Source organism: Poecilia latipinna, unplaced genomic scaffold, assembly GCF_001443285.1.
Source record: "Poecilia latipinna isolate Pla-1442-1.1 unplaced genomic scaffold, P_latipinna-1.0 Scaffold95, whole genome shotgun sequence".
NCBI classification, from domain to species: domain Eukaryota; kingdom Metazoa; phylum Chordata; class Actinopteri; order Cyprinodontiformes; family Poeciliidae; genus Poecilia; species Poecilia latipinna.
This window is the reverse complement of record NW_015112711.1, coordinates 313511-340379: the sequence shown is the minus strand read 5'-3', so window position 1 is coordinate 340379 and position 26869 is coordinate 313511. Positions and strand designations below refer to the sequence as shown.

At 38.3% G+C, this 26869-nt stretch overlaps 1 protein-coding gene across 1 annotated transcript; it reads left to right on the top strand.

Annotated features, from left to right (window-relative positions):
- Positions 1–1397: 1397 nt before the first annotated feature.
- On the top strand, positions 1398–26765 carry jakmip1 (janus kinase and microtubule interacting protein 1). Its single transcript, XM_015025242.1, has 23 exons — positions 1398–1935; positions 9445–9758; positions 12093–12425; positions 13280–13441; positions 14937–15149; positions 15549–15662; positions 15894–16040; positions 17202–17372; positions 17922–17981; positions 19070–19198; positions 20045–20173; positions 20259–20342; positions 21104–21166; positions 22085–22183; positions 22998–23099; positions 23189–23242; positions 23330–23395; positions 23541–23609; positions 23813–23890; positions 24852–25061; positions 25748–25813; positions 26498–26574; positions 26675–26765. Exons 2-22 carry the CDS (start codon positions 9603–9605, stop codon positions 26546–26548), a joined length of 2556 nt encoding a protein of 851 aa, XP_014880728.1. The 5' UTR covers positions 1398–1935; positions 9445–9602; the 3' UTR covers positions 26549–26574; positions 26675–26765.
- The last annotated feature ends 104 nt before the right edge of the window (positions 26766–26869 follow it).

Here is a 26869-nt window from a genome sequence, read left to right as displayed (position 1 = left end):
ATAGTCCACACATTAAAATCTGTACATAAAGAGAGCAAATGAACACTACTGAAGGACATCTCAGTCCATGTGCTTTTCCTCTTGTGGCCTGTACTGCTTTGGAGCAATAAGCTACATATGCTGCAGCTACAGAGTGCTGTGCTGTTAGGATGTGTTTGTAGCTGCTCATGAATGGCAGACTGCCTGGCAAAGTGTGGAACAGCAGAGACAGGCAGCTGTGCGTAAGTAATGCATCCTCCCTGGAAACTGGGTCACAATCACACCACTTTTACACTGCCAGATGATTTCGTCTACTTTTATGATTCAACACGCTATATTGTCCTAATTTAAGGAATGCAGAAATATATCAGGGAATACAATGAATTCAGGAAGCTGTCTCATAGACAGCTAAAAGACAGTGCCAATCTAAAGGTTTGACAATTATAGAATGGAATATATAAAAGTCAAAATAAAAAGATACATTTTTTACAGACTCTTATTTGGGCAGATTCTCTCTTCATACACTTTCCTGCTTTCATGGTGTGAAATTGTTTAATAACAGAAAGCTTTAAGAAAGACATTTGTTTTTCTTTTTTATTGGCTAAATTCTGTATTTGTTAAATAATTGCCAATTGCACTTTACTAAACAAAATGTGTCCGTTTTTAAGGAGAAAGTATATGTCTTTCTAGTTTTTACAAAGGTGCATGGGGACTGTTTGAGTTAGACAATTTCACAAGAAAGGACTTTTAATTTAAAGAGGCATGAACTTAATTTTCTATGTTCTCTTCGTTGAAGAGCTACAACCAGAGAATCAGTTTTAAATAAACTCTCTCTTAGTTTCAGCCAGGTCATTTGAGAAATTTGAACAAATATAGTCTCTTTTAAAACATTTTTGCAAAATGACAAATATAGTGAATTGAACTAAACTTTACCGAACTGGGTAGCATTGCAATCTATAGTCAAATTTTAAAAATCCTCAATAAATACTTAAGATTTTTATGAAATATTTGGTATTATATTTAGCACCCATACTATCTTAAATAATTTCCTGATTTTTGGGTGAGTTCTAAGGTGTTTAAGAGTGCAGGACTGTTATAGTGATGAACACATAAAGGCATGTTTTCTATTCTTATAGTAGGGGTACTTTAAAATTTGGGGATCAGAGAAAGTTGGTGGTCATTAGGCCAAGTTTAAGAATGTATTGTTTTAAAACCAGTCAAGTTTATATTACTAAAATGTGTATTGTGAGAAAAAAAAAAAAAACTCACAAAGAGGTGCGTTTACACGTTTGTGTCCAAAGTAAAAGCATATTTCTGTTTAGAAAAGCTGGGTATTCATTGTGTTTTATATATCTTCAGTAACTGCCTGTGTGTGACCGCACATCCTGTACGTCCCCTCTCCCGCACCAGGCTGCGTGTTCACGCATGTACACGCGTTCAGTGTCATCCGTGAACACGCAGTCAGGTGTCGCACCTCTATCACGCTGCTGGCGACGCCCTCGTGGATAGGCTGCAGTCACTAACCGTGTTTTACTTATTTATTAATTTGTCGGCCTCGTGGAGATGTAATGTAAAGGAACGTGTGACGTAGCTCGAGGACTCCAACGTTTGTGGAGGAAAATAACGTCCAGCGCGCGAGGGGAGGAGAAGAAGCCAGGCGCTGCTACTGGCTGTGTGTCGCTGGAGGAGAGTGGCTGAAATACAGTTTTGGTCGTTGTGTTTACGTCTGGACATGAGTGGAATTTATGGAGAAGACGCGTTTGAGCGGAGTAAGCGGTACCGGGCATCTTAAAAGTGCATGAAGTGTTTTGATTCAGATCTCCGCACCGTAACCCACCCACCCCGGCCAGCCAACCAGCCAGCCAGTCTCCCTCCCTTCCTTCCTGGATGTAAAAGCAGCGACGCTTCACTATCATCCAGCCACTTGTGACCGGGCGCTTAGGACCTCCATTTCAGGTGAGTTTGTTCGCAATGTCATGCTAAATAACTTATGCCGATTAATTTGTGGAATGACAAGCGGCTAGCCGCTTCCGTTACCCGTGTTTGATGATGTAGCAACGGTGCAGTGGAGGACTTAACACACCAGATGTCTCATCTTGTCTGGGTTTTAGTTTCGGGAGTTTGGTGGCCTTTTTCTTCAGAAACCTAAGAGTTTTTTGACTCGTTAAAGAATGTGAATAATGCGGGGCTTTACTAAAATAGTCCACCAGTTAGCCAGAGAGGAAGCATGGAGCGCGGTGATAACGTTACCCGACGTGAGTAATTAACGTCTGTCTCCTTTTACAGATATTTATTATTTCATCCCACCTTTTTGGTGATAAAATAAGATTTATAAGAGAACGTGAATTGTGGTTTTAACCAGAATGTGGACCTCAGTTCTCTGTGGCTGGAGGATGCTGCGGCAGCCCCTCGCATGTCGCCGCGGGGTGTGGTTGGCAGGCAAGTCGGACAAGCACCGACTCCCCTACAGCAACCCACTGACCTTTAATCTGCTGTTTGACTTCCCATGAGGGGTCTGGCCACATCACATTAGGGCCACCTCTAACACATCTCAGTATAGTCCTTTACCAGCTTTCTCTCTTGCTGTCATATTAGGAGTTCTGGGGCTTTGTAAATCAACCCCGTTTGATCAGAAAGCATGATGTATCCTCTACTTTGAGTTATCTCATTTTTCTATCAAACACAATTTCCTGTTAATTATCAAGTAGTCGTTACCCCTCACACAGCCTTTTTATGCTGATTTCTTCTAGACATATTGTTTTTTCCAATTTATCCCTAACTCATAATCCCTTATTCACTGACAAACTGTATAGTGCCATAATAATCCTGTGAACTATTACTCTCATGTGTTTAGGACCCTCTCTTTGGAGCATCTCTCTCCACCTTCAGTGTAAAAAGTTTTGTCACTACTGCACTGGACTGTCCTGCAGGAGGTGTAATTATTATTGCAAAGATGCATGCAGATGTGCTCATGTATGCAAAAGCAAACCCTTGCATACACATTATGTACTTGCTGAAGCTACACCCAGTCTCTCCTGCAGTGAAAGAGAATAATCTCATCAGAGACTGGGTAATAAAATTAACATCCAAAGATGTCTAATTCATGTTTGGCTTCACCAGTGATTGGGGTCACCTAGTGACTGAGCTGTGGTACTTTTCAGTCTCCAACAATCAGCCCTACCATGGCCTAAGTCTCTAGACTGCTGACTGTGTATGTGTGGTCTGTGGAGGGATGTCTGGAGAGCCGCCAGACCTGTTCTGATACTCTTACAGTCTGCTGATGTTACTGCAGTGTGAAATGTGTGACAGTGTGTAACCCCCCCTATCCCCCCAACCCCTCCAGCTTGGTAGCAAATGTGTGGTATGAGTAAAAACATGTTCAGTGGAATCAGCTTATCCGTTTAATCTAAGTTAAAGTTTAACCCTAGCAGAGATGTGAAGTCTTTACTAGAGCTCATATTTGCCTGTGAGGCTGTTGGATATTTTTAATTTTTCATTGAAATTTAGTTAATGTTTGACAGTTGGTAGTTCTGTGTGGTCTTTCTGGCTTTGAGAAGAACCATCTGTTAATGTACAATGAGCATGTTTTCAGCCTACATTGGTTTGCCCAGAAAGTTAATCTGTCTAAATTCACAAACTAACTTTTAAAATGTGTTGTTACTTTAATTATTATTTTTGCTTCTTATTATAATAACACAAAAACACACACACATTGCTTCTTCCTGAGAGAATAAAGCTTGCAAAGTCAGAGGAGGCTCTGACTTTGCCTGGGAAGGAAAATGAGATCTGTTGGAGTTCAGGTGGTGCCTGTGAAGACCTTTCTAATTCTGGTACCATCAGCCATTTTTATGGCGTTGTTTGTTGGAGCAGTAGATGATCTAAAACTGAGAGGAAGTGGGTAGATCAGCTCATCAGAAAGGCCAGCTCGGTCCTAGGACGCCCCCTCGACCCATTGCAGTTGGTGGAAGACAGAAGGAATCTGGCTGAAACAACATTACTGATGGACAAAGTTTTCCACTCAAAGCTTGAAGCTGTTGCTCAACTGAGAGCTCCTTCAGTGATAGACTTCTGCATCCTAGGTGCACAAAGGAGCGTTATCGCAGCTCCTTCCTCCAAGCGGCTATAAAGCTTTACAACCGCCACAGTTTCCAACAATCTCAATCTCAAGTATTTATATCCCTACTATCTGCATTTCATTCATTTCAAATAACAGCTATGCTCTCATTTGTACATCCATGTTGTTTGCACAGCATGTTATTTGCTAAAAACAACAGCAAATAGTCTGTTGTTTTTAGTATACACATGACCATCCCATACATTTTTCTTTCTCTAAATTACAGTATTCAGATGCATGATATTTTTAATAAGTGTACAGTATTATTTTTGTCCTAACTTTTTATGTTTTTTTTTATTTTTTATTTTTTTTTATTTTATGTAAACTTCCATGAAAAAAATGACTTTTCTTTCCTGTATTAAATGAGATAAAATTATGCCCCCAAATTTCTAATCATATCTTAATTTTTTAGTTCAGGGACATATGCTTTGAGTTCAAAACTAATACCCTGGTCAAGAAACCTGCAAATGATTTTCTTGTTTATTTGTTATGATCCTTGGAATAAAACGGCAAGTGGCCACTAAGACCACCAAGAGAAATTTATAGCCGTTTCCACCAGGAAAAACTTCAATGGTTGATCTGTAATTATGATTAGCATTTTTTTTTATTATTGTTTTGTGCAGGGGTTGAAGAAAAACAGTCTAACAAAACAACTTAAGGTTTTAGAATGGACAAACTATCAATTAAGAGAATGATCAGCAGATTGAAACAGTTAGAAGCAATGTGATGAGATTGTAAATATCTGGCAAACATCCAGATATAGGGTTGGGGTAGAAATGTTGATGGGCATATGGTAGGCAGACAGACTTCTTTTCCCCCACAGGCCTCAGGTTTCACATGATCAACTGTTTCCAGCTGTTTAAAGTGGTTACTTTACATAGTGATGTTAAAAATATCAAACCTTGGCTTTTAGAGAAAAAAAACAGTTTATTTCTAAATAAAAAAAACAACAAATGTTTGAATATCCTGCGTTTACTGTAAGTTATTAAACTTAAAGTGTAAAAGCACTAAAACCCAGTGCTGCTTTATAATAAGGCAGAACTTTTTTTAATTTTTGTAAAACTTATGTTGTGTTTTTACACTTTATACTGCTAGATTTAAGTCAAGATTAACAGCATGAGTCTGTGGTACAAGCTGAAGCTGTATTTTTATTCATCTGCTTGCCATCCTATTTGCGTTAATTTGTCTGGAATCATTTATGTCTCAAACCTCAAGTTGTTCCAACATCACAGTCCGTAGGGGTTTATTATCACCTCCATAAGCGTGGCACTGCAGTTGCAATAAAACAGTTTAGCTGCAGTGATGTTGGTGGCACATTAATTGTTTTTAGCGAGTATGTTTTTTTTATTCATTAAATTTGGCCTGTTGCAAAATAATATCTGGTTGGTTTTGAATCATATTGACGCTGGTACAGCCTCAAAATGTGACTCTACATGAACAGAATGAGGTAATTCAAGGTTTTTGACCAAAGTTGACAGTTGTTTGCTTCTGTGAACATTAAAGGTGCTTGTTAGCTTCACAGTGCCCCTATAAAAAGTTCCAGTCTCCCGTATGACATTCCTGGTTTTCAATAAACTGTAAACTTTGAAAAGTAGTACCCACTTGCCATCTTGGCAGCATGCACCATAAAGTGCTGTAAAAAAAAAAAGTGTTTGCCCTCTTGCAGATTTCTTCTGTTTTTTTTTTCTATTTTATTTCACTTTAGTTATTTAGATTCTCATTTCATATACAATCTGTAGCAAAACCTGTATGTTCTTACAATTGATTGTGTCAGTCTTAGCAACAACACCTGATTCAAATATTGTAAAACCTGGCAGTGAGTCTTGTACATTGCTGTAAAAAAATTTTGGTTTCGTCTTTTTTAAATTAATTGTTTTAATTCAAGCCTCAGAGGCTTGGCTTTTAATGGATTAATGATGTGTTACAGGTTACATCAATGCATCTTTAATCAGAGTTGAACTTTGACTAGGCCACTCATAAACCTTCAGAATCTTTTTTTTTTTTTTTTTTTTTTTAGAAATTCAGAGGTGGACTTGCTGGTGTTCTCTGGGTCATTGTCCTGCTGCTTAACCTAAGTGTGTTTCAGCTTAAGGTCACCAAAGAATGGCTGGACTTCTTCAGGTTTTTCTGGTAGAGAGCAGAAGTCTTTGTTGCATCATCACACTTCTACCACCATCTTTGGCTGATGTTATTTTTCTGAAATTATGTTAGTCTTACATGATGTCAGCTTTCCACAGAAGATTGTATAAGAAGTCATCCAGATGTTTTTTTTTTTTGTCAAATATGAGATGAATTCTGGATTTTGTCGTGGAACTCACCCATGATATTTCAACCATGAATACTGAGCTTTACTGAAAGAAGTGAGCCCGGCAGCACTTTAGATATTTTACTGGGCCCTTTTGTGACTTCCTGGATGAGTCGTTGATGTGCTCGTTGTAATTTTATTAGACCAACGCTTCTGGCAATGTTCAGCACTGTTCCATCTGCTCTCCATTCACAGATAAAAGCTCTCACTGTCATTTTACTTAAGTCCCAAAACCTTCATAATCTTGAATCCAAACTTCTCTAAAACTGTAACATCTAAAGATGACACTGTAGTGTTGAAGATGAGGAAAGTGACATAGCTCTGTGTGTGTGTGTGTGTGTGTGAGAGAGAGTCTGGACATTTCAGTTCGCAAAAACTTAAACAGAAAGAAAGCATGGAAAAGTGTTTAATATGCATTTGGTTTCTGAGGAAGACTTTCATCTAGGCGCAAGTAGGAATTAAATTTACACTTCATCCGTTATGCCCCACAGCCATTTCTTCCCGGGTGCACCTGGTCTTTCCCAATGACACAGGCAAGCATAGACATGTGAGAAATGGTGGCAAGCTTATACACAGTACATACATGTGCAGTCATATTCCTTTTGCATGTGATTGCTATTCAGTTCAGTGCTACTGTAAATACAGCATTTGTTCTTAATGTGAATCAGCAGTGAGAGCTTTTGGTGCCAGTGTGAATGTGTGTCAGCTGTGTTTGTCCCTGGTTGGTCAGTTAAAGGCTGAGAGAAAGCATGTTTGTGTTCACTGCTCTCTCTGTGTGAATGATTTTTTTCTTTCCATGTTTGTGAATCGGAGTGAGATCCGTAACTTCGGCATGCTAGTAAAGCGGGTCGGAGTGTTGCAGCAAGCTTGGATGAAATAGGAGGACAGAGAGGAAGATGGGTAAGGCTGGTTGAGGGATGCGTTTATTTTCCTTTAAATTTTTATGTTCTCCGTTTCTCTTATTGATGAACCTTCGGATGTCTTTCGTTCCATCACTCTTCCATCTTTACCTTTTATCTCATGTGAGTGGCTTGCGTAAATTCAGCTTCCATGCTCGCTGCAATCAATTCACCTCCCTCAGCTGAGATCGACTGAAAGATGAAACGCAAATCATGTGTTTATGTAGGGATATTTCCCATATACAACCTCCATGCAATTTTTTTATCCATCAATAGATTCCTCCTTCCCATCATCCTTTGCTTTTGAGAAAATGAGAGTTTTTGACAGCAAGAGTTGCCTTGGTAACAATTTCTGCCATCTGTGTATGTTGTAAGGCAGCTTGGCAAATGTGTGTCGAAATAGATGGAAGCGTCTCGAGTCTAAATGCTTCAGCTCTCTCCTTGTTACATTATTTATTAAATAAGTCAGCAGAAAGACTCGAGGGTTACTGGGTTACAGACGATGTTGGAGCTGCCCACTTTCGGCTCAACTGATTTGTGTCAGTGCAGCAACACATGTATGACAAACTGTGCAGGAGAAATGGACGCCCTGGGCTGGAAACAAGGAGTGGATAAGTAATTAATTTAAATTACTTATTTGCTTAGGCTTATGTGCCTTGGTTACTTTTTCCCAGCTCAGACAAAGGCAAAATTAGGTAAATATTTTAAAAATCCATTTATTTCCTTCTAAAAATATCAGCAATCATGTTGTTAGCTTTCTTAGTCAAGTTGATGTCATGGTTTCTGAGAGCTCATTATGGTGGTAAAGCGAGAGGTGGAGACAAATCTTGTAGTGATGTTCTAATGGATTCAGTGGAGGATTGGATGTCAGTAGGGAGCTTCTGAATTCAGCTGGTTAAAAAAGGGAATGTTATATCATATTCTTAAAGCTTTATCAGGATATTACTCATGAAAGAATCATTTATTACACAGCTGATCTAGAGCAAATATGTTTTCTTTTTAGTCCGATTATTACATTACTGTGTTTATCTATTACACATAATCAAAATAAAAGTAAGGAAAAATATGTGCTTCTGGTATAGACCATGTGCCCTATTCTGAAATCGGTAACATAATATTTATCCTGGTTTTGTGTTTTGCCTACTTCAAATAAAATTGAGCAAATGAAATCCATTTTCAGTTTGGCAATAATAGCAAGGGTATTTTGACAAACCTGTGGTTCTAATTAATATTTTCTGTAATTAAATAATTCGAATAATAAATTAAAATCATTTCCAGGCCTGACTCATACATTGTTGACAGTGAGCACTGTTGCCTGAAATGATTTTCTCAGTTTGCCTTTCATAACATTGCACTTCCTTTGATGCAACATTTTGACAGTTTCACTTTGCAATGTCGGTGCTCACTATGTTGTGTAGCCACTGCAAAACCACATGAGACTGATATGGAAAAAGGATGAATGGAGCCAAGACGTCGAGCTGAAATGAAGCAAATTTACTCAGGGGTCCATTAAAGCAGACTGTTAAAAACCCCTTTTTTAGCGAAAAAACTTTCAGTTTGTAATTTACATGTTCTTTCTGCTGAAATCAGCTGGTAAGGTCCCAACATGAAAATTGGTGGATTGAAGTCGATCCAGTATCTCTGCTCTAGCTGGGGAAGTAGCCAAAAATGTGTAATCACCATTTGCTGTAGGGCTAAGACAAGTTTATTCTGATAAAGAATAGATTTGCGATGCAGCTAGTGATGCAAATCATGGGATGTCTGTAGAAAACATTTTTGTTTATTATAGTTTCTTTGTTCATTGAAAGAAGATTGTAGTGAGATTCTCCTGACAAGGGATTGCAATGCTTGAACAGACGCATTTTCATGCACTATGTAGCCTGTGAGTGCACTCTAGGGAGTGCAACAGACTGATGATAAATGACCCTTATGTAAAAAAAAATAAAAGAAAAGAAAGAAAAGTGAAACTGGTGACTGGGGAGAGAGTAAACATTCCCAAAATAGTCTGTTTTCCAAGGTGGTGGTGTGTCATTCGGCTCGGGCCCAGAGTGTTGTGTGGGATAGTTTTGTGTAACCCAGTTTTTAATACTGACTCAGAATTTTTTTTCTCTGTTTTCTCTCTGCTTGTATTTTTCTCTCTTAAACAGAAAGCTCCAACAGCTCCTGGTCACGATGTAGACGGTGATGTGGAGATGAAGATGAAGATGCAAGGATTTGCAGGGAGGAGGAGCAGTGACTGACACTCTCCTCCATTTCGCCACTTGGTGCACACTTATGTCTGTCCTGACAGGGCAGCTGGAGTGCTATGTCATCAACCACACCCCCATCGGCCCAACCCTCTAAAAAGGGTAGGAAGCCGGAGAAATCAGAGGTGATGGCTGATTCACCGCAGGCCACCAATGAGGAACTTAGGAGCAAACTGATGGACATTCAGATCGAACTGCAGCAGGAGCGGGGCAAGGTGAGGAGAAACAATGGACTAGGCCGACAAAAATAATTAATAATAATAATAATAATTGGAATGGGAGTCTATTACTCTGTCCCTACTCAATTCAGACTTTTATGATCATAATTTGATTCAAAATTGATTAAAAACAATTCATAGTAATTTCTGCTTCAATCTATCGGTATGCAAAGGATCCTCATGTCTTCTTTACAAGACAGAATGGCATTAGTGTCTTTTTCACATTTATAAAGTTTTAATCCATGGTAAGACGTAATTGTTACAGGTTGCATCACATAAGTTCCACTGTGGTCCATTAGGTAAAGGCACTGCTGACCTTTAGTCTTTTGGTAAAGCTGTGGCACAGCTATCTCAGTTAAAAACATATAGGAGGGTATTGCTTACCTTTGGCTCCGCTGTAGCTTGGCTCCGCACATTTTACATTTGTAAAATGCTTGATCCTCGTTCTGCAAACCTTGCACACAGTGAAGCTCATGCCAAGCTTGGTCCTCCAGCACATTCGATTAAAAAACAAAATTTTTGCCTTCAACGAAGTCAGGGCCAGTTGAATGTCTCCTTTCATTATTGTAGTTTCCTCTTTGTTGTGGTGCTTCCCGCTAATGCATGTGTTCTAGTTCCAGCTGCATTTGACGTCAGGCGTAATTATTAAATGGAGGCCGACAGACAACAGATTTGTTTAATTTTTAAACTTTTAATCACCCCCAATAATAAATAAACCTTTTTGGTCTGATAGTTAAGGAGATGTCTAGAGGAGACACCAGACCCCTAATGTCTCCTCAAAGTGGTGCTTTGCACAAAGTGAATTAAATAATGAGTTATGACCTTGAAAATCCTCCAATTTCCTCATCTCTGCACATTTGGTTGCTCCAACTTAATAATGATCCCAAACATGCACCCTAACTCGTTTTGGAATGGATAAAGCAGACTAACATTATGCTTCTGTAATAGTCTGATATCAACCCTGTAGAAAATAACTATCTTTGTAAGTTAAATTTGTGGCAGGAAACAAACAGATTTTTTAATTATCTCTTCCACCCAATTCTATGTTTACTGTAAAATTATACTATTACAAAAATTATTATAACCTTAAAGTTATTATGACATTCATGGATATAAATATATCAAAATTTCTGACAGACACAGTAAAGCTGGAAAAGAAGTTCTGGAAAGAATAATTGCACGGCTTCCTTCCATCCTTATATAGCACAATATATATTTAATTGATTCTCATGAAAATGGTGTTTTAACTCTTAGTAAAGCCAGCAGTATAATTATTGTAAACCACAACTCCAGTAAAGCTTTTAGTGGCTCTGTTAGTGAAGGCTTTCCCTCCTTAACACTAACAAGAGCACATTGTCCACAGATGAGTCAGGGTTGTGCCATGAAGGACAGGCACTGAGGCAGCACATTTCCATTCAGGCTCTGATAGTGTACTGTGCAGATAAAAACATTTTTTTGTCAAAAGGGGTAATTATATGATTGGATTTGCTTAAAGCAATAGAAGTATAGAAGTTAAATTCTTTATAAAAATCCTTTCCAGAAATTTCTGGATGCAGAAGCCTGTTTTTAAATACAACAATCTGAAGCATATTGACAAGTGGTGATATACAGGTTAATTAATTCAGCTTTTTTTGTGATCTATGTTCAACCTGCAGAAATATCACTTAATCAACCAACTAAACCGGATTCAACTGGCATAATTGAACAACTTAATACTTGCTGTTAAAAATCTCATTCTCTTAGGCTATTAATTGCATATATTGCATAGGTTATAAATTCTTACCTTTCATAAACTCATTGTAATGAGTAGTTTGGTAGTCAGTGATGTTCAGGTAAACCAAAAACCCTTTAGGTTGAATCTGAATTCATTGAAGCCCCTGAACATCCTGAGCACGTATTTACAGCTTTGTTTATGATCCAACCTGGTTTTCAATGTCAAGTTCTGCTAACAATAACAAAAGAAAGTTCCAAAGGAAAGATGTCTTTCACTTGCAGGATCTCTCCCAGGAGGAAGAACTGCTTCTGTGTAACTGTATCCTCCTACTGACATGCACACTCCCTTCATGATCTGTTTTTATCCTTCATTGTTTGATTTGGACAATGTCCATAACATCACATGACTTTTGTTTGTTCAGGGCATTTGGCACAAATGAAAACTATGTTGTTTAATTAAAGACGAAAAACAACTGAATACATATACATGCTTATATTCCATACATGCATTTCACTCTTACAGCAGGCATATTTAGGACAGGCTTTCACTTATGGCAATTGAACCGTTTCAATGTTTGGGCAGCAATAGCATTGTTTTTGGTGTCCACTTTCTCACAGGTGTGTAAGCTCCGAGAGCGTCTGCAGGAGCAGCGACAGGCCCGGGAGCTTGAACAACACAAACACGCTGTAGCACTCACTGACCTGCGTGCCAAACTCCACGAAGAAAAGCTACGCGAAATATCGTCTGCTCGCGAGGCTCTAGGGCGGCAGCATGAAACTGAGCTAACCCGGGTGATCAAGATCCGGGACACAGAGGTGCAGAGGCTGCAGGGACTTGTAAATGCACTGAGAGATGGAGCAGCTGACAAGCTTAAAAACGCCCTTCTCGGAGAGGCTCGGGAGGAGGCGAGGAGAGCTTTTGATGGGGAGAGGCTAAAGCTTCAGCAGGAGGTGGGTTCATTCATGTGGGTGTGACAGAGAACTTAATAATTTAATTTTCCTTCACAGTTTGTATTTCTTTGGTTTTGGTGTTTTTGTACTGACCACCAGTCAATTTTTAAATGCTTTTGCGATGTTAAGTGCCCGCTTTTAAGCTTCTATAATCTACTCATCACCTGCTGTAATTCAGTGTGACTCCAATAAGCAAGCCTTATGTTATGATCAGAGGTGAACATTTGTTATATAGAAAGAATTTGACTAAATGGGAATCAGGACCACAAGTATTAGGAACAGAGTGCTATGTAAAGTCTGTACAAAATATCTAATTTTACTGCAGATTTTTATCATTTTTTCCTGATAATTTGTCAATATATTTAACTAATATACTTAAACTGATACACAGCTCTCATTCACATGGATGTCACATTTTCTATGTGCCATAAAGACCTTGCGCAGGTCTATTGTGGGGATACGAATTATTTGTTTTCCAGAGTTTTCATTATTTGTTCATTCTATGTGGTTTTTGAAATCATAAATGCCCAACAGATTTTGTGTAGCTTTTATGACTTTGTTCATTTCAGTAATTATTAAGTTGCATGTACTGGGAATAAATGTGTGCGGGTGTGTCAACATTCTTGTGATACTTCAGACACCTTTGTAAATTTGTTGCTGAAAAACAGGAAGCAAGTTGGAAAGCATGCCAAGCTATTGTTCTACTTTGTGTTTTCTAAACAAACAGAGCATTAAAAATTACAGCATTTTAATGGGATGACAAGTATTTATAAATATATGAACCTCTGTCTGGGTTGTTTATACTTTCACATTTTATTAATATTAATTTATGTGTGCGGGTCTTTGTGTTTTAGATTCAGGAGCAAAAAACAGCCAGGAAGCAGGCTGAGGAGGCGTTGGCAAATGCTCTGCAAGCTGATAAAGCCAAAGCAGCTGATCTACGCACAGCCTACCAACAACACCAGGATGAAGTTCATCGCATTAAACGGGACTGCGAGAAAGACATTCGCAGGCTGGTAAGACCGTGTTAAAGAGGAATAACATATAGACTCAATGTGTCCAAGTTATGTAAATATTCTGAAAATTCCTAGTAAATCCAAAATTAGAAACAGTTTAAATAATTAACAATAAATGTCCTTGTTATTTTGCTTCACATTAGCTTTGACCTTAGGCGCCGTATGGGATCTTAGAGCTTGCAGGGCTTGTCCATAGAGCCAGATTACCATTCATGTTTACATGGACATGTTTGCTCATTGAGAAATAACAGTTAAGCTAACCTGCATGTATTTGAACTAAGGGAGGAACCTGGATACAAAACAAGAACACGCAAACGTTTTTCACACTAAAAGATAAGCAATCTTATGGCTGTCTACATTTACTGTTACACTTAGGAATCCATGTTATCATTGCTACAAGTGATAGCATTTGTAGGAGAACATTTGTCCTTCTACAAATGTTGCAGAGCATTTGCACAGCAGCAATCTTTGCTCTGCACCAAAGATTGTGAAGTTTAAACCAATTTTCCATATTTTTGTTTGGAAAAACAAAGCACTTTGTCATAAATAATGACATTTTGTTTTGAAATTAACAAAACAAATCTATCATTCCTAATTCTTAAAGGATTACACCATTAATTTTCAGTTATTAAGATCAAAATCAAGCTGTATCATCAAAACTGTAATTTATGAGAATTAGATACTGCGCTATGAATAAAAGAGTATTAAACAGCCATATGATTAAAATAAAGCCAAAAGCTCTAGCATCAATACTTATATCCTGATTCCTGTAGTCGTTACACTCATAATAAGTAGCATCTGCACTTTTATTGTCCAGCCCAGTCCTGAGTGTATTTGAATATCATCGAGAGTCGTCTCAAACTGACATGTTCTGCTGATGAAGCTCAGCTCCAGCTTAGAGCTTAACTTTTGAATGTTGGCTGAAGGTTGGAGACCAATTGTCTGCTGTGAGTTTATATTCACCATGCTGCTGTTATCTCCAAGAGCAGACTCCTGTACACCTGTGCCAGTTACTCATTAACAACCCTAAATGCTGCAGGACTATCATAACAGTCATCATTGTTAATATAGGAATGTTTGAGCAACAATAAAGGAAAGCAGAATGACTCATTGTTGATGAACACAGGAAACACTGGTGTTAAAGAACAAACTACGGAGGGAAGTCAGACATTTCACAATGCCAGACACAAACAAGGCTCTAAAATTAGTCAAAGATAAAGCAAAAGGGTTTGTGGTCTCTTATTTTGCTACTTGTGTTTAGAATGGTCAGTGTGCATTTTATGTAAAAGTTAGTTATTTCTTTATGTAAAAGAAGATGCAAGGTGGTCTGGGTGAATCAGTTGTGCTTTTATTGAACTGCTGGCCAGAAATGGCCAGTAGTGCCAAAACATAAAAAAAAGCATTAACAAGTCCTAAACAAAACTTTCTGAAACAAAGTGATTTTTTTAAATTCACTTTCTAAGTGTTTTGTGTCCCTGTTCAACACTTTTCATAGATGGATGAGTTAAAGGCAAAGGACCGGGTGGTGTGTGCTCTGGAGAGGGAGTTGGGGCTGCAGGCTGGCTATGCCCAGAAGCTCCAGCTTCAAAAGGAAGCCCTGGATGAGCAGCTGGGACAGGTACGAGAGGCTGAGAAGTACAACCACGGCAGCCCCAAGCGAGAGGTGGTGCCTGGCCTGGGGGAAAATCCAGACCTGCTTAATAACCAGGTAGGACTGCAAGGACACACAGATGAAACCATATTCATGCACAAGCATTGTCAGCACAGGTTTTCATGTATTGTGGTACATTAGGAAGAACCATTGAATCACTAAACATTTTAAACCTTTCTTAGTCATTATATTACCTTCTTTCAGTACATTATAGGAATCAGCACATCTATGAGATGAATGTTTTTATCATCTAGGTGCAAAGTGTTTTTACGTATTGACAGAGTTGTCCCACCGTTCAAAGTTAATCCATGGTGAAAACATTTTGGCCGTTTAAAATGTCAACTCGTCTTTCATCCTATCCTCCCTCCTGTCCACCTCCATTACCTGCTGGCCTGCATGTGTCCCCTTTTTCAGTTGTTGTCTTCCTTTTCCTCCCCTCTCCCTCCTGCTCAACAGGAGGTGGACGAGCGGGACATGAGGAGATTCCAGCTGAAGATTGCAGAGCTCCACTCAGTCATTAGGAAGCTGGAGGACAGAAATGCACTTCTGGCAGATGAGAGGAATGAACTAGTGAGAAACACTCTTGCAGTTATAAGGAAACACTTTCTTTATACATATTGTTTTGATAAGTTCCATAAATATACATGCATAAGAATGTGTAAGCAAAAATTTGATTTTTGACATCTGTATTAAAACATTTAGCTTTATTTTTAATCCTCCTGAACATGTTGGAATTCTGAGTCAGCAGAGGTCAAGACTTAAGACTGCAGTTTCCCCACCCTGTTTCCTTCCTCTGTTCAGCTGAAGCGGGTGCGAGAGGCAGAGAGCCAAATGAAGCCCATGTTTGAGAAGAATAAACGGCTGTCCAAGAAGAACGATGACCTCTTACAAACGCTACAGCGAATGGAGGAGAAACTCAAGAACTTGAGTCGAGAGAATGCAGAGATGGTGAGATGACACCGTCTGAATTTTCTCACTTTTCTTCTTACTAGCTGAAGTTCCAAATCATTGAATTTAGGTGTTCTGGTTACTTCCATTGCCTCATATTCATAAAATCCAGCATCTATTCACGCAAACTGCTTTCACAAACACTAGTGAAAAACCAGGTGCTCTCAGTAGCTCAGTGGATTCCAGCATTGTACCGGGACAATGTGCAGTATACCCAGTTGGGGAACTTACGACTAAATATTTCAGTCATCTTTAAGCGGTGTTACAATAAAGTGGAAGTGTTGGAAACAACAGCAACTCAGTCATTAAGTTCTAAATAAAATCACAGCGGTCAGCAGAGTCCACTGAGGTCTGTGGCTTTCTGCAGAGTTAGCTTCGACAGACCTCCAAACTTCACTTGGCCTTCTAATTAGCTCATAAACGGTGTGTAAGAGCATCATGATACAGGTTTTCATTGTTGGGCTGCGTCCAATCCTCGCATCATTAAGTATAATGCACAACTTTTGACGCAGTGGAGTGAAACATGCAATATTCTACTCTTTAATTCTTATTTCTGGTCCTGGATTGTAACTGACAGCATGCTTTAAAATATCTTATTTTATATTTTTTATGACAGATTTATCATCCCTTTTTGAGATAATTCCTATGAACACAGTAAAAAAGTGACAAAACATTGTTTTTAAAAATTTATCAATTGTTTTGGGAGTACATCTGTCACTGCCTATAGTCAGAATCTCACAACGACAACAGCTGCTCTAAAAATAAAACTTAACCCTTACTAAATGAGCTACTTCTCTAAACCACTCTAAGCAGTGTAATTATACTGTCAGCTATGGGGGTTTGTTAATATCATCAGTCAGAGTTTAATGTATGTTATGACAATAATCTCAATTCTTGTGCATTTTTCACTGCTATTAGTCTAATGTCCAGGAGCTTGCCTCACTTTTCTGTTTTTCAGTTCCTCATTCAGTCTGTGATCATTATCAGAGCTCTTTTCTGCCACTCAATGAAATGCCATTGTGAGCCCTAAGCAATGACGTCACATGGTTAAGCTGTGTGATTGTATTAAGATTTTTTTTGTCCAGTAGGAAACATGACCTCTAGTGGCAGTTAAAGGAAGAGCGTAAAACTTAATTTTTTGGCTCTCGATTCTGTCCCCAGAAGGAAAAGGCTTCTTCCTCTCGACCACCCCCACAGCACCAGACCACTCAGCCTCAGTTAAAGCGACCGAGTTCCTTGACAGACCTTAGTCACGCCCACGAGGAACAGGAAGTGGAGTTCCTCAAGCTGCAGGTTGCTGAGCAACGTGGCATTATTGAAGAGCTAACACAGGTTATTTCTTTTCATTTTTTTTAATATATAGTTAAAATGAACTGGTTTAGTAATACATTTCTTTATTTTTATATATAAAGTGCACATGTGGCAACTTTTTGTGATGCACTTTTAATGTTTTTTCCATCTGGATGCATTCATTCCATCCATATTTTTAGAGGCGCCATGTAAAACGTACAGTGCATATCTGTTAACTTTAATTCAATTTGACCCACTTACCCATATTAGAGAGTAATGGGCCGCACTCCCAAACCAGTTAGTGTTATGTGCCCTGACTGAAATGTGACTTGTTTTTACTCTATCAGCAGTGAATGTCTCTGTTTTTAAAGGTTGCTCTGTTCTTTAAGTATCTTTCAGCACGAAAAGTCAAACGGCTATTTTCATTTCACTGCCCTGTAGTTTGGGGAACTTTTACTGAATACTTTTTTATTATGTATTGTATACTTATGAGTGGCCATTCTTTGATTTATATCCAGTGTTGTCTGAGTATGGAGTCAGATTTTGACAAATTTTTTGGTGTCTTTTTTTTTTTTTTTTTTTTTTTTTCAGGAACGTGACCGATTGGTGATGAGCAAGAAAAACAGACGGAAAGCAACCAAACTGCCCAAAGTATGTTTTAATATTGCTTTACCACAGCTGTAAGCCAACACTGTGTCACTAAGCAACTATCCTATCTGTGGCTGACAGATCCTTAAGTATTTCCTAAGTTAGTACTCGGTGTGTGTTTCTGACTAATTAGGCTCCAGGGACAATAGAAACAACATAAGGACACACTCCTGCTTGAATAATCTTTACAGCTGAATAAAAAATATTTTAGTCTTTTTTTAGTTTCTATTTATTTATTGCTGTTTAGGAAATCAAGTATGCTTTTCTTTTCAAGGAGAAACCAGGTAGCAAGGTTTTTTTGATTTAGGTGAAGCTGTTGGAAAATTTAATTGCTTTGACGTGCGTGCATATGACTGGGCTTGTTTGAACTAATTTGTCAAGGGACATTTCAAAGTCACAGATGCTGCTGGGAGGAGGAGTCTCCTGCTGCATTGTGTTTTCTCCATCTCTCCTCACAGATAGTTTTTTAGCTTGAACAACTAGACAAGAGTTGGACACAGTCGGTTGGATTTTTAGACAGAAACTTGGACCACTGTGCAAACTTTTAGGAATATAGAACACATGCCTAATACTCCAGGCGAGGGAGAAAAGCCCAGCTGCTGACTTTTTGCTTTTTTGGAGTGGTTTGACAGTAGCCAGAAGCTTCATTGTCTGTTTTTCCATTTTGCGTGGGAGTGTGAGAAAAGCAGATTTAATCTTTCTAACATCACTGAAGCCTTGGATGGTATTCAGAATAGCTGCTGTAGTCCAGAAAATAACAGATGACTTCTGAGGACATTTCGTTTTCCATTTAGTGTTGGTACTGTCGTTTGGGATTATGACAGAATACATCCTTCTCATCCTCTACTTCTCCTCCTTCATTTGTCTCTGTGCCTTAGTTTGCCTTTATTTTTCTGGTTGCCAGGAGATGACTTATAAACATGATGGTAAGGACAGAAGTTATGCAAATAAGGATTCAGTTTGTCTGATTGGCTAGAAATTATAGTATTGAATGGACAACATGTGAATGAATGGATAGAAGTTGCTAACAAAAACACATGTTTTGAGAGATTTATTCACAATATGGATTCTTTCTCATATTTTTCCCACAGAGGCATGTTGTGGAGACATATTTTGGATTTGATGAGGAATCGATAGACTCTGAGACCTCATCACTTATGTCTTTTAACACTGACCTGACTGATCGCACACCTGCCACACCTGAGGAAGATTTAGAAGAGGTATTTCTTTGTCTGCCTTAAAGTATTGTGCTCTTCAATTATAGCAACTGAAATATTGGCAATGATTCAGTTTTGGATTCTCATGGTATATTCTTAATAAAAGTACCACGGTTTCATGGTGTCACAGTATTAATGCAAAAATCTAAATGGATAAAAAAAAAATAGCCCTATATGAAGGCTTTTGTGTAGAACACAAAAGCAAAAGAAATTCCGATTGCTGCTACGGTTTTCCTGCAATAGCCGCATACAATAGCAATAGCAATTACAGTTTTAGTTTTGTCTGAATTTTTTTCACTCAGTCTGAAGCAAAAATGTGGAATAAACACTTGATAAACTTAAGAGTTTTCAGATTTTTTTTTGTTTGTTTATTATTTCACAGAGTATTACACTTGTGCATGAAACTTGTTCAGCTTTCTTTAAAGCTATAATTTGCTGATACAAGTTGGTTAGTTATTCTGGTCAGACGTAGCCTTTGATCTGTTAGCTTAATTGATGAGAATCCTGCCTGAAGTTTAAAGCTCTTTATCAGAGTAATAGATGTTTCTCCTTACGTTTTTGCATCGTTTCTGTGCTTTTCAAGGTGAGAAATATTACTAAACAGGTGAATCTGCTTGTAAGTTTCTATCAACATTTTGTCAGCCAGCTGATTAGCAGTGCACAGCAATATGTGGGGGATTGTTGCCTTACTCTTTTTCTGGCATCTGATTAAAAGCATAAATATTGAAAGAATGTTTTAGTAGTTTTAAACATTGGTTCACCTTGATAACTCGTGAATGCCTTTCAAGAAAAAGACATTTAAAATTTGTAAAGTGTGTTTATTTGACCCTTTTCATTTTTTTTTGACAGACTGTTTCCCGTGAGGAGTCAGAGCTCCGTTTCCGTCAGCTCACCAGAGAGTATCAGGCTCTGCAGCGAGCTTATGCTCTCTTGCAGGAGCAGAGTGGGGGAACTTTAGATGCTGAAAGGGAGGCCAGAGTATGTATCTGCTTTCCCCCCCGCCTTTACTATCTTGATTTGTGGACATAAACAAAACTTTTAAATTCTGCATATTCTCCCACAGACACGTGAGCAGCTCCAGATGGAGCTCAGCAGTTGCCAGGCAAAGATTGTAGACCTGGAGAAGGCCCTGGCAGAGAGTGGACAGGTAATAAAGACGGGGGATGGGGACAGGAACCTGGTGGCCCTGCTCTTGCTGGCCCTCCTGCATGTCTGTTTGGCTGCTCTGCTGCTGGGATGGCGTTATGTTGACCAGGTGTTCCGCAGAATCCTGTGATAACACCTCCTGCATGTTCTCAGCTCTGTGACCGCATGCTCTGCTTCGCCCTCTGTTCCTGCCGTTTGTGGTAAATTGACTTGAATCAGTTTTGAATTGATGAGGATCTCAGTGTCATAATGTCCTGGTTCGCATGTTTGTGAAACAATCATGATAGAAGAAAATATATAACAGTGCACCATAAAAACAAAAAAGCAAGATGTCTAAATAAAGTTCATTGTAAAAAAAAAAAAAAAAACGTTACTTGTTTTTCTGCATGTTGGATGTTCCAACATGGCTTGATGCAGCTCTGTTCCTCCGATTTGCTTCTCCGCTGTATTTCCTCCCAGATTGCCTTCTGTTTCTCTCTTACTGTGAACTCTTGTTGGATGCAGCTCTATTTTCTGTTTTCACAAAAGTGGGTTTTCTTCACCTGGATCAATAAACTGGTGTTACTCATACTCTGCTCCTGTCTTTTTGTTGCATTTGCATGTGCCACTCAGATTTATCTGCGATGGCAATGAGCATAATGTTTTGGTTTTGTTGGGGATGTTTGCTGACATCTTCGTTCATTACACAGAGTCACTGGGGACATTTTAATCCCCTGCTGCCAAGTCCATTCTTGCTGATGTTGTGTTTGGTTGTTATGGCAGGATTCAAAGTGGGTGGAGGAGAAGCAATACTTGATCAGGACCAACCAGGATCTGCACGAGAAGGTAGATTATGTAGCCTACAATCACTTATCTCAGCATAAGCTGTTCAGTTGATGATTCTTTTACTGAGGATTATTCTTCAGCTTTGATGCAGTAAATTTCAGTTTGAGTAGCAAAACAAACACTATACTGTACTTGACTTTACTTTAGGAAGATTAGCTCTGTTTTTTTTTTTTTTTTTTAGAAATCCTTTCCTTTCTAAGTAAAAACAGCTTAAGACCTCACTGGATCAAATAGGAACTGTAATTAAGCTCTCAAAGCAAAGTAATTAAAATGGCAAAGAACTGCAATAAATAGAATATCATGATGGTGCTCAGTTGTTTTTTTATTTTTTATTTTACCACAAATATTCCCCAGATTCAACTAAGTAGTAAAATGTAAACAAGTACTTTTGAGTATGAAATGTCTAAATATGAGCTGCTCTTTCAGCATGGCAAAAAAGTAAGATGATTTTATTTTTGATGAATAAAAAGCCTAAGTATTCAGAATGAAGGAATGATGAGACTGAAGTGAAAAACAAAATCAGACATCGGTTAAGTCGTGCAACATAATGTTTTAAAAGTAGTAACGGAGACTACCTTACACAAATACATGCACAGACAAGCAGTTACACAATCACTGCTTCAGACTGCAGGACAACAATTTTGAGGAAAACAGTTGAAACTTTTTTTTTTTTAACTTTTGATTAAAAGTAAAAGAACATATATAAATGGAATTCATAAAAAATACGTGGATGAAAATCATTGCAACAGATTACTCCAGTCGACATCATCAATCGCATCAACTAGTTGTGGCCTCTCTAATATTCCCCTTCTTACCATCTTTAAATTTGGTTTAACTTTTAAACTATTTATGCTGAGAAGTTAAAATTTTGTTATGAAAACCTTGCTCTGTAACATTTCTGAAACTTTGTGTCTTTAGATTTGTGCACTGCAGCAGGCTGAGTCTCGGCTGCAGGCTGAAGTTCAGGACGCCAGGGACCAAAATGAGCTGCTTGAATTCAGGGTGCTCGAACTGGAAGTAAGAGACTGTCCCTCCATCAAACTGTCAGCGACAGGCGAAAATAACAATCTCAGTTCCAGGCGCAAAACATACATACAGTGACCAATCAGAGACGCATGCATAACCTTTATAGATGGTGTTCCTCACTGTTCCTTATTGTATGCTCCTGTGTTCTCCTGTTCTTTTTTTGCATGGCAGCTGTTTGCATACCCATCCTCTCAACTGGATTCGTTTTTGTCCTTGTTTTATGAACAAATATGTGAAGATAAATATTATTTTCTAAGAAATAAAAGATATTTAAGTTCACCATCCATTTCAAACTTTGAGTTTGTCATTTTTGTGTGTGCATGCTTCTATTCTAAATTAAACATTTTAAAAGGTAAAACTTGTATTTTAACTATAAAAGGATGATGGCGACACCAGAATGATTTTGTATTTTGTAAGGATTGAGTAAGTCTGATATTTGTCTGTTGAGGTAAATATAATTGCATCACTATATTTTATCAAATTATTTTTGTTTTTGTGCAGCAGTTCTACCTGGCAGTAGGAAAGAAATGTCAGATCACATTTTTAGTTTTCAGTTTTTAGCATGCATCCCTGTTGATTTGTTTGAGTTCACCTCCATCGTTTTGGCAGATCCTGACCAGTAGTTTCACTGTCATGTAAGTAAATCCTCATTCCTTTCCATCTCACTGCATTCTCTTTTCACATTGAATATTGTCGATTTTATCCATTTAATTATGCAACACAGTCAGTGTCTTTACAAATCATTACTGCATGGCAATTTTTAAAAATATATATTTAGTTTTGAGATGGTATCTGTTTTTACAAGGAGAGGGAACGCAGATCTCCTGCATTCAATCTCCACATGTCGGCATTCCCTGAGAATAGCAACAGTGCCCTGCAGACCTACTGTCACCAGGAAGGAGTGAAGGTAACTTGCACATTTAAAAAGTTTTTTTTTTTTTACATTCAATCCTATTGTTAGGCTGTTCTAAATTTCTGCATTTTCACTCTGTGCAGGATGTAATCATTCCCGAGTTGATGAAAAAGCTGGATATTCTGGGAGACAATGGAGTTAGTGTGATCATTATTGTATTTTTAAAGCTAGCATTAATGATCAGTCTGCATATTTCTCATAAATCTTCCTTTAAATTTTTGCAGAACCTCAGAAATGAGGAGCAGGTGGCAGTGATCCAGGCTGGCACCGTGATCTCGCTCTGTGAAAAGGTGAATCAAAGCCTTGCTGACTTGTTGCGTTTTTGGTGACACTCTGTGGACAGTTGCGGTACTGCAACTGTAACATTAACTTGCTGATTAACCTATGAAAAAAAATATTTAAGTTTAATAATCGCCTTTGTCTTTTGATGCACAGTGGTTGAAGCAGGTAGACAGCACTGAGGCAGCACTGACTCAGAAGATGATTGACCTTGAAAACGACAAAGTATGAAACCAGTTCAGACTTCTGTTGTTTTTCAACCGTTACTCATTTTATAATTGAAGGCAATAACTATTACATTATCTTTCTAGAGTGATAAAAATTCATAAAAGCTAACTTACCATTAGTAATTTTTTTTCATATGCATATTGACTTTGAGTATTACATGCAGGATGCTAATTATTTTGAGTAATTCTGTCTTGTTGCAGGAGTTGTTCAGTAAGCAGAAGGGATTCCTTGAAGAGGAGCTGGATTACAGGAAGCAAGCACTGGATCAGGCTTACATGGTACGAGTCCAGTAGGTGTATCATGCCGTTTTGGTTACACCTGCAGTAGTGATACCTTTATTAGTAAATTAAATTAAAAACTTGGATAATTTGATCAAAGCTGTGTGAAGAGCATCATTGCTCTATAAACTGGTTAAAACATGTAAGGGCACAACATTGTCATTTCAGCATGTAACATAAACATTGAGGAGCCCATTAATTGTCATGAATGCAACATGTTTCATAGAAATAACATTTCTCACATTGTGTTGGGATACTGCATCTTTTACAATATAAATCCAAATTCTGTGATTGGTCTAGAACACTCAGTTGGCTGAGGTAATTACATGCTTCTGGGCTGATCTGATTTTTCTCTTAGATGAAGGCCTTTTACTCACTTAATCCCTGTCCATCATCTAAGCTGCATATGTTTTATTACTATTATTGTTTTAAGGTATTTTATTGTTAAATGTTTCTCAATCAGAGCTTAATTAAGTAATTCAAGTGAAAATGAATTTATTAACACAGAGAAGCTGAACCCATGTTCTCCTTTAATTTATTTTACACATTGATTTAAGAGAAGTGAAGACTTCAGTCAGTCTCTATGTTCTAACCATTTTATTCACTTTTTTATTTTAAGGTTTTATTTGATATATTTTTTCCCTTTGTTTTATTGTATTATTGTAAACTGGACTGTTCTAGTGAAGAATGAGAATGTAAACAGTTAATGTTAATAAAAGGATTGCTTCATAAGTGTTCAAATTTAAACAGGAAGCACCATTAGCTGGAACGATGTTCCCTATATCTAACATGGTCACAGTGCTGTGTGTATGTGCGTGTGTGTGTTTCTGTGCAATCTGGGTTTCCGTTTGTGTGTGCTGCCATGTGCATGCCTGTTTGTTTCTATGCATGTGCATGTGCACCCCCTGCGTGCGTGTGTGTTTTTGTACCTGTTTACGTGTGGACGTGGCTGGCTGTGCAGAGGATCGAGGAGCTGGAGGCCACGCTGTATAGCGCTCTGCAGCAGGAGCAGCCGGCATGCCAGGCGGTGGCCGAGTCGCTGACAGACAGGCAGAGGGAGGAGCTGAGGCTAGCTGTGGACAAGTTGCGGCGTCAGATTCTCCGGCAGAGCCGGCAGTATGACAGTCAGATCTTACAGGAGCGCATGGAGCTCCTTCAGCAGGCCCAGCAGGTAAGGCTCAAACCAAACCCGGTCAGGTTGTCGAGTCCTGCCTGTCCTCAGTCTGACCCCTGATAACTGTCTGAAACCTCTGATGCCACCAGAGCTCTGGTGCTTTGAAAAAGATGCAGTATCCCTCTGTTTCCTCCCTGTAACTCCGTCTGAAATGGAAGAGCAAAACATGAGACAGACTCAAGTTTTTAATGAGTGACTGTGTGTGTTTCATTGTGAGTTTAGTAGCTTCACTCCTAGTAGTATTCTCCCACTCAAGCAGCACCTCTTTGTAGATTTACGCACTTTTGTGTTTGTTTTTGTGCACCTGTTATTCATTAACCACATCAACACCTTAGAGGTCATTCAAACCTGTTGTACTCAGACTCATTAGCATGACAAAATCTAACAAAGGAACACTTTGAACACTAATACATCATAAATGCACAATACTAACTCACTCTTAATGTCTAAACAAATAGGTCTGAAGCGCATAGATACTCGTTAAGTATAGATTCTACAGCCTGGGACAAAGAAGAGTGCATCACCTTCACTATTCAGTCTACTGTGTAATTGTTATAGATGCTCATTTCTATCCTGCACCTTTAAAATAAAGAAGAATAATTATATGTAATGATTTTAAATAGATTCATGTTAATATTTTAAGATATTTTGACCAGCTAACTGCTTTTGTCTTTGTGTTGCAGAGAATTAGAGAGTTGGAGGACAGGATTGACTTGCAAAAGAGACAAATAAAGGAAATAGAAGAAAAGGTACAAGTTCCGATTTTTTGAGGACACTTTCTGCCGTGGCTGGTGAAGCAAGTTGTGTGAAAGAATTTTGCAATTTTTAGTGTGGTTTTCTCAGGGCTTATGCCCCTATTATGGTCTATCATTTTGATGAGGCACTGCCACAAACTTTAATGTTTTTAACCCCTTAACTGTCACCCTCAAAATGTAATATAGTTATGGATGTAATTTTAGGGCAACTGACCTGCTGAAAAAGGAACCTTCACTAAAGTCTCAAGTCTTTGCCTTTCATATTTAAGGATGCATTTCATTTGGTCCAAATTTCTATTGACTCTGACCAACCTTTTTGTCCATGCATGGTGTTTTGGGGTAATGCACAGTGTTAGTTTTCTGCACATGTAAGGTTTTGCATGCAAGCCACCATAAAAATGCACCATACATTTTTCAGATTTAAATTTGAAACAAATGTTTAAAAATGTATCTAAATTCCTTTCCACTTTCCATATGCGTACCACTGTGTGTTAGTAATCCCAGTAAATGACATTAAAGTTTGTGGTTGTAACAGATTAAATATAAAATTATGTTCAAGGTGTGTAAAGATTTTTCTCAGGCACTGAAGCTGTTGTTCTGATGTTGTACCTATTTGACATCTTCTGTTCTTCTCTCTCCTCTTTGTCATCTTCCAAAAAAACCCAAATCCCCCTTTAGTTTTTGTTTCTTTTCCTATTTTTCTCTTTGGCATTTATTCTTTGGCCTTAATGGAGGTGACCATGGACACTCGTCAGGTAAAGACTCTGACCAGAATTTACTACATTCTAATTCTTAAAACATAGGAATTATGGTTAGAAAAGTAATTGTAAAACTTTCCTGTTTTTGTTTTTGTAGATATTGACTTGCTGTGGAGCAAAGCAAGGAATCAAAACTTAATTCTTTTTTATGTTTTGTTGACAGTTATAAACTTATGGCCTTTTTGATAATTGTGCACTTTGCAGAAGACCCCCCTACTTGGAATGCAAGCAGATTAGAAATTTTTATAACCGTATATACTTGAGAGAGAAAAGTGACATAGTTTATTATTAC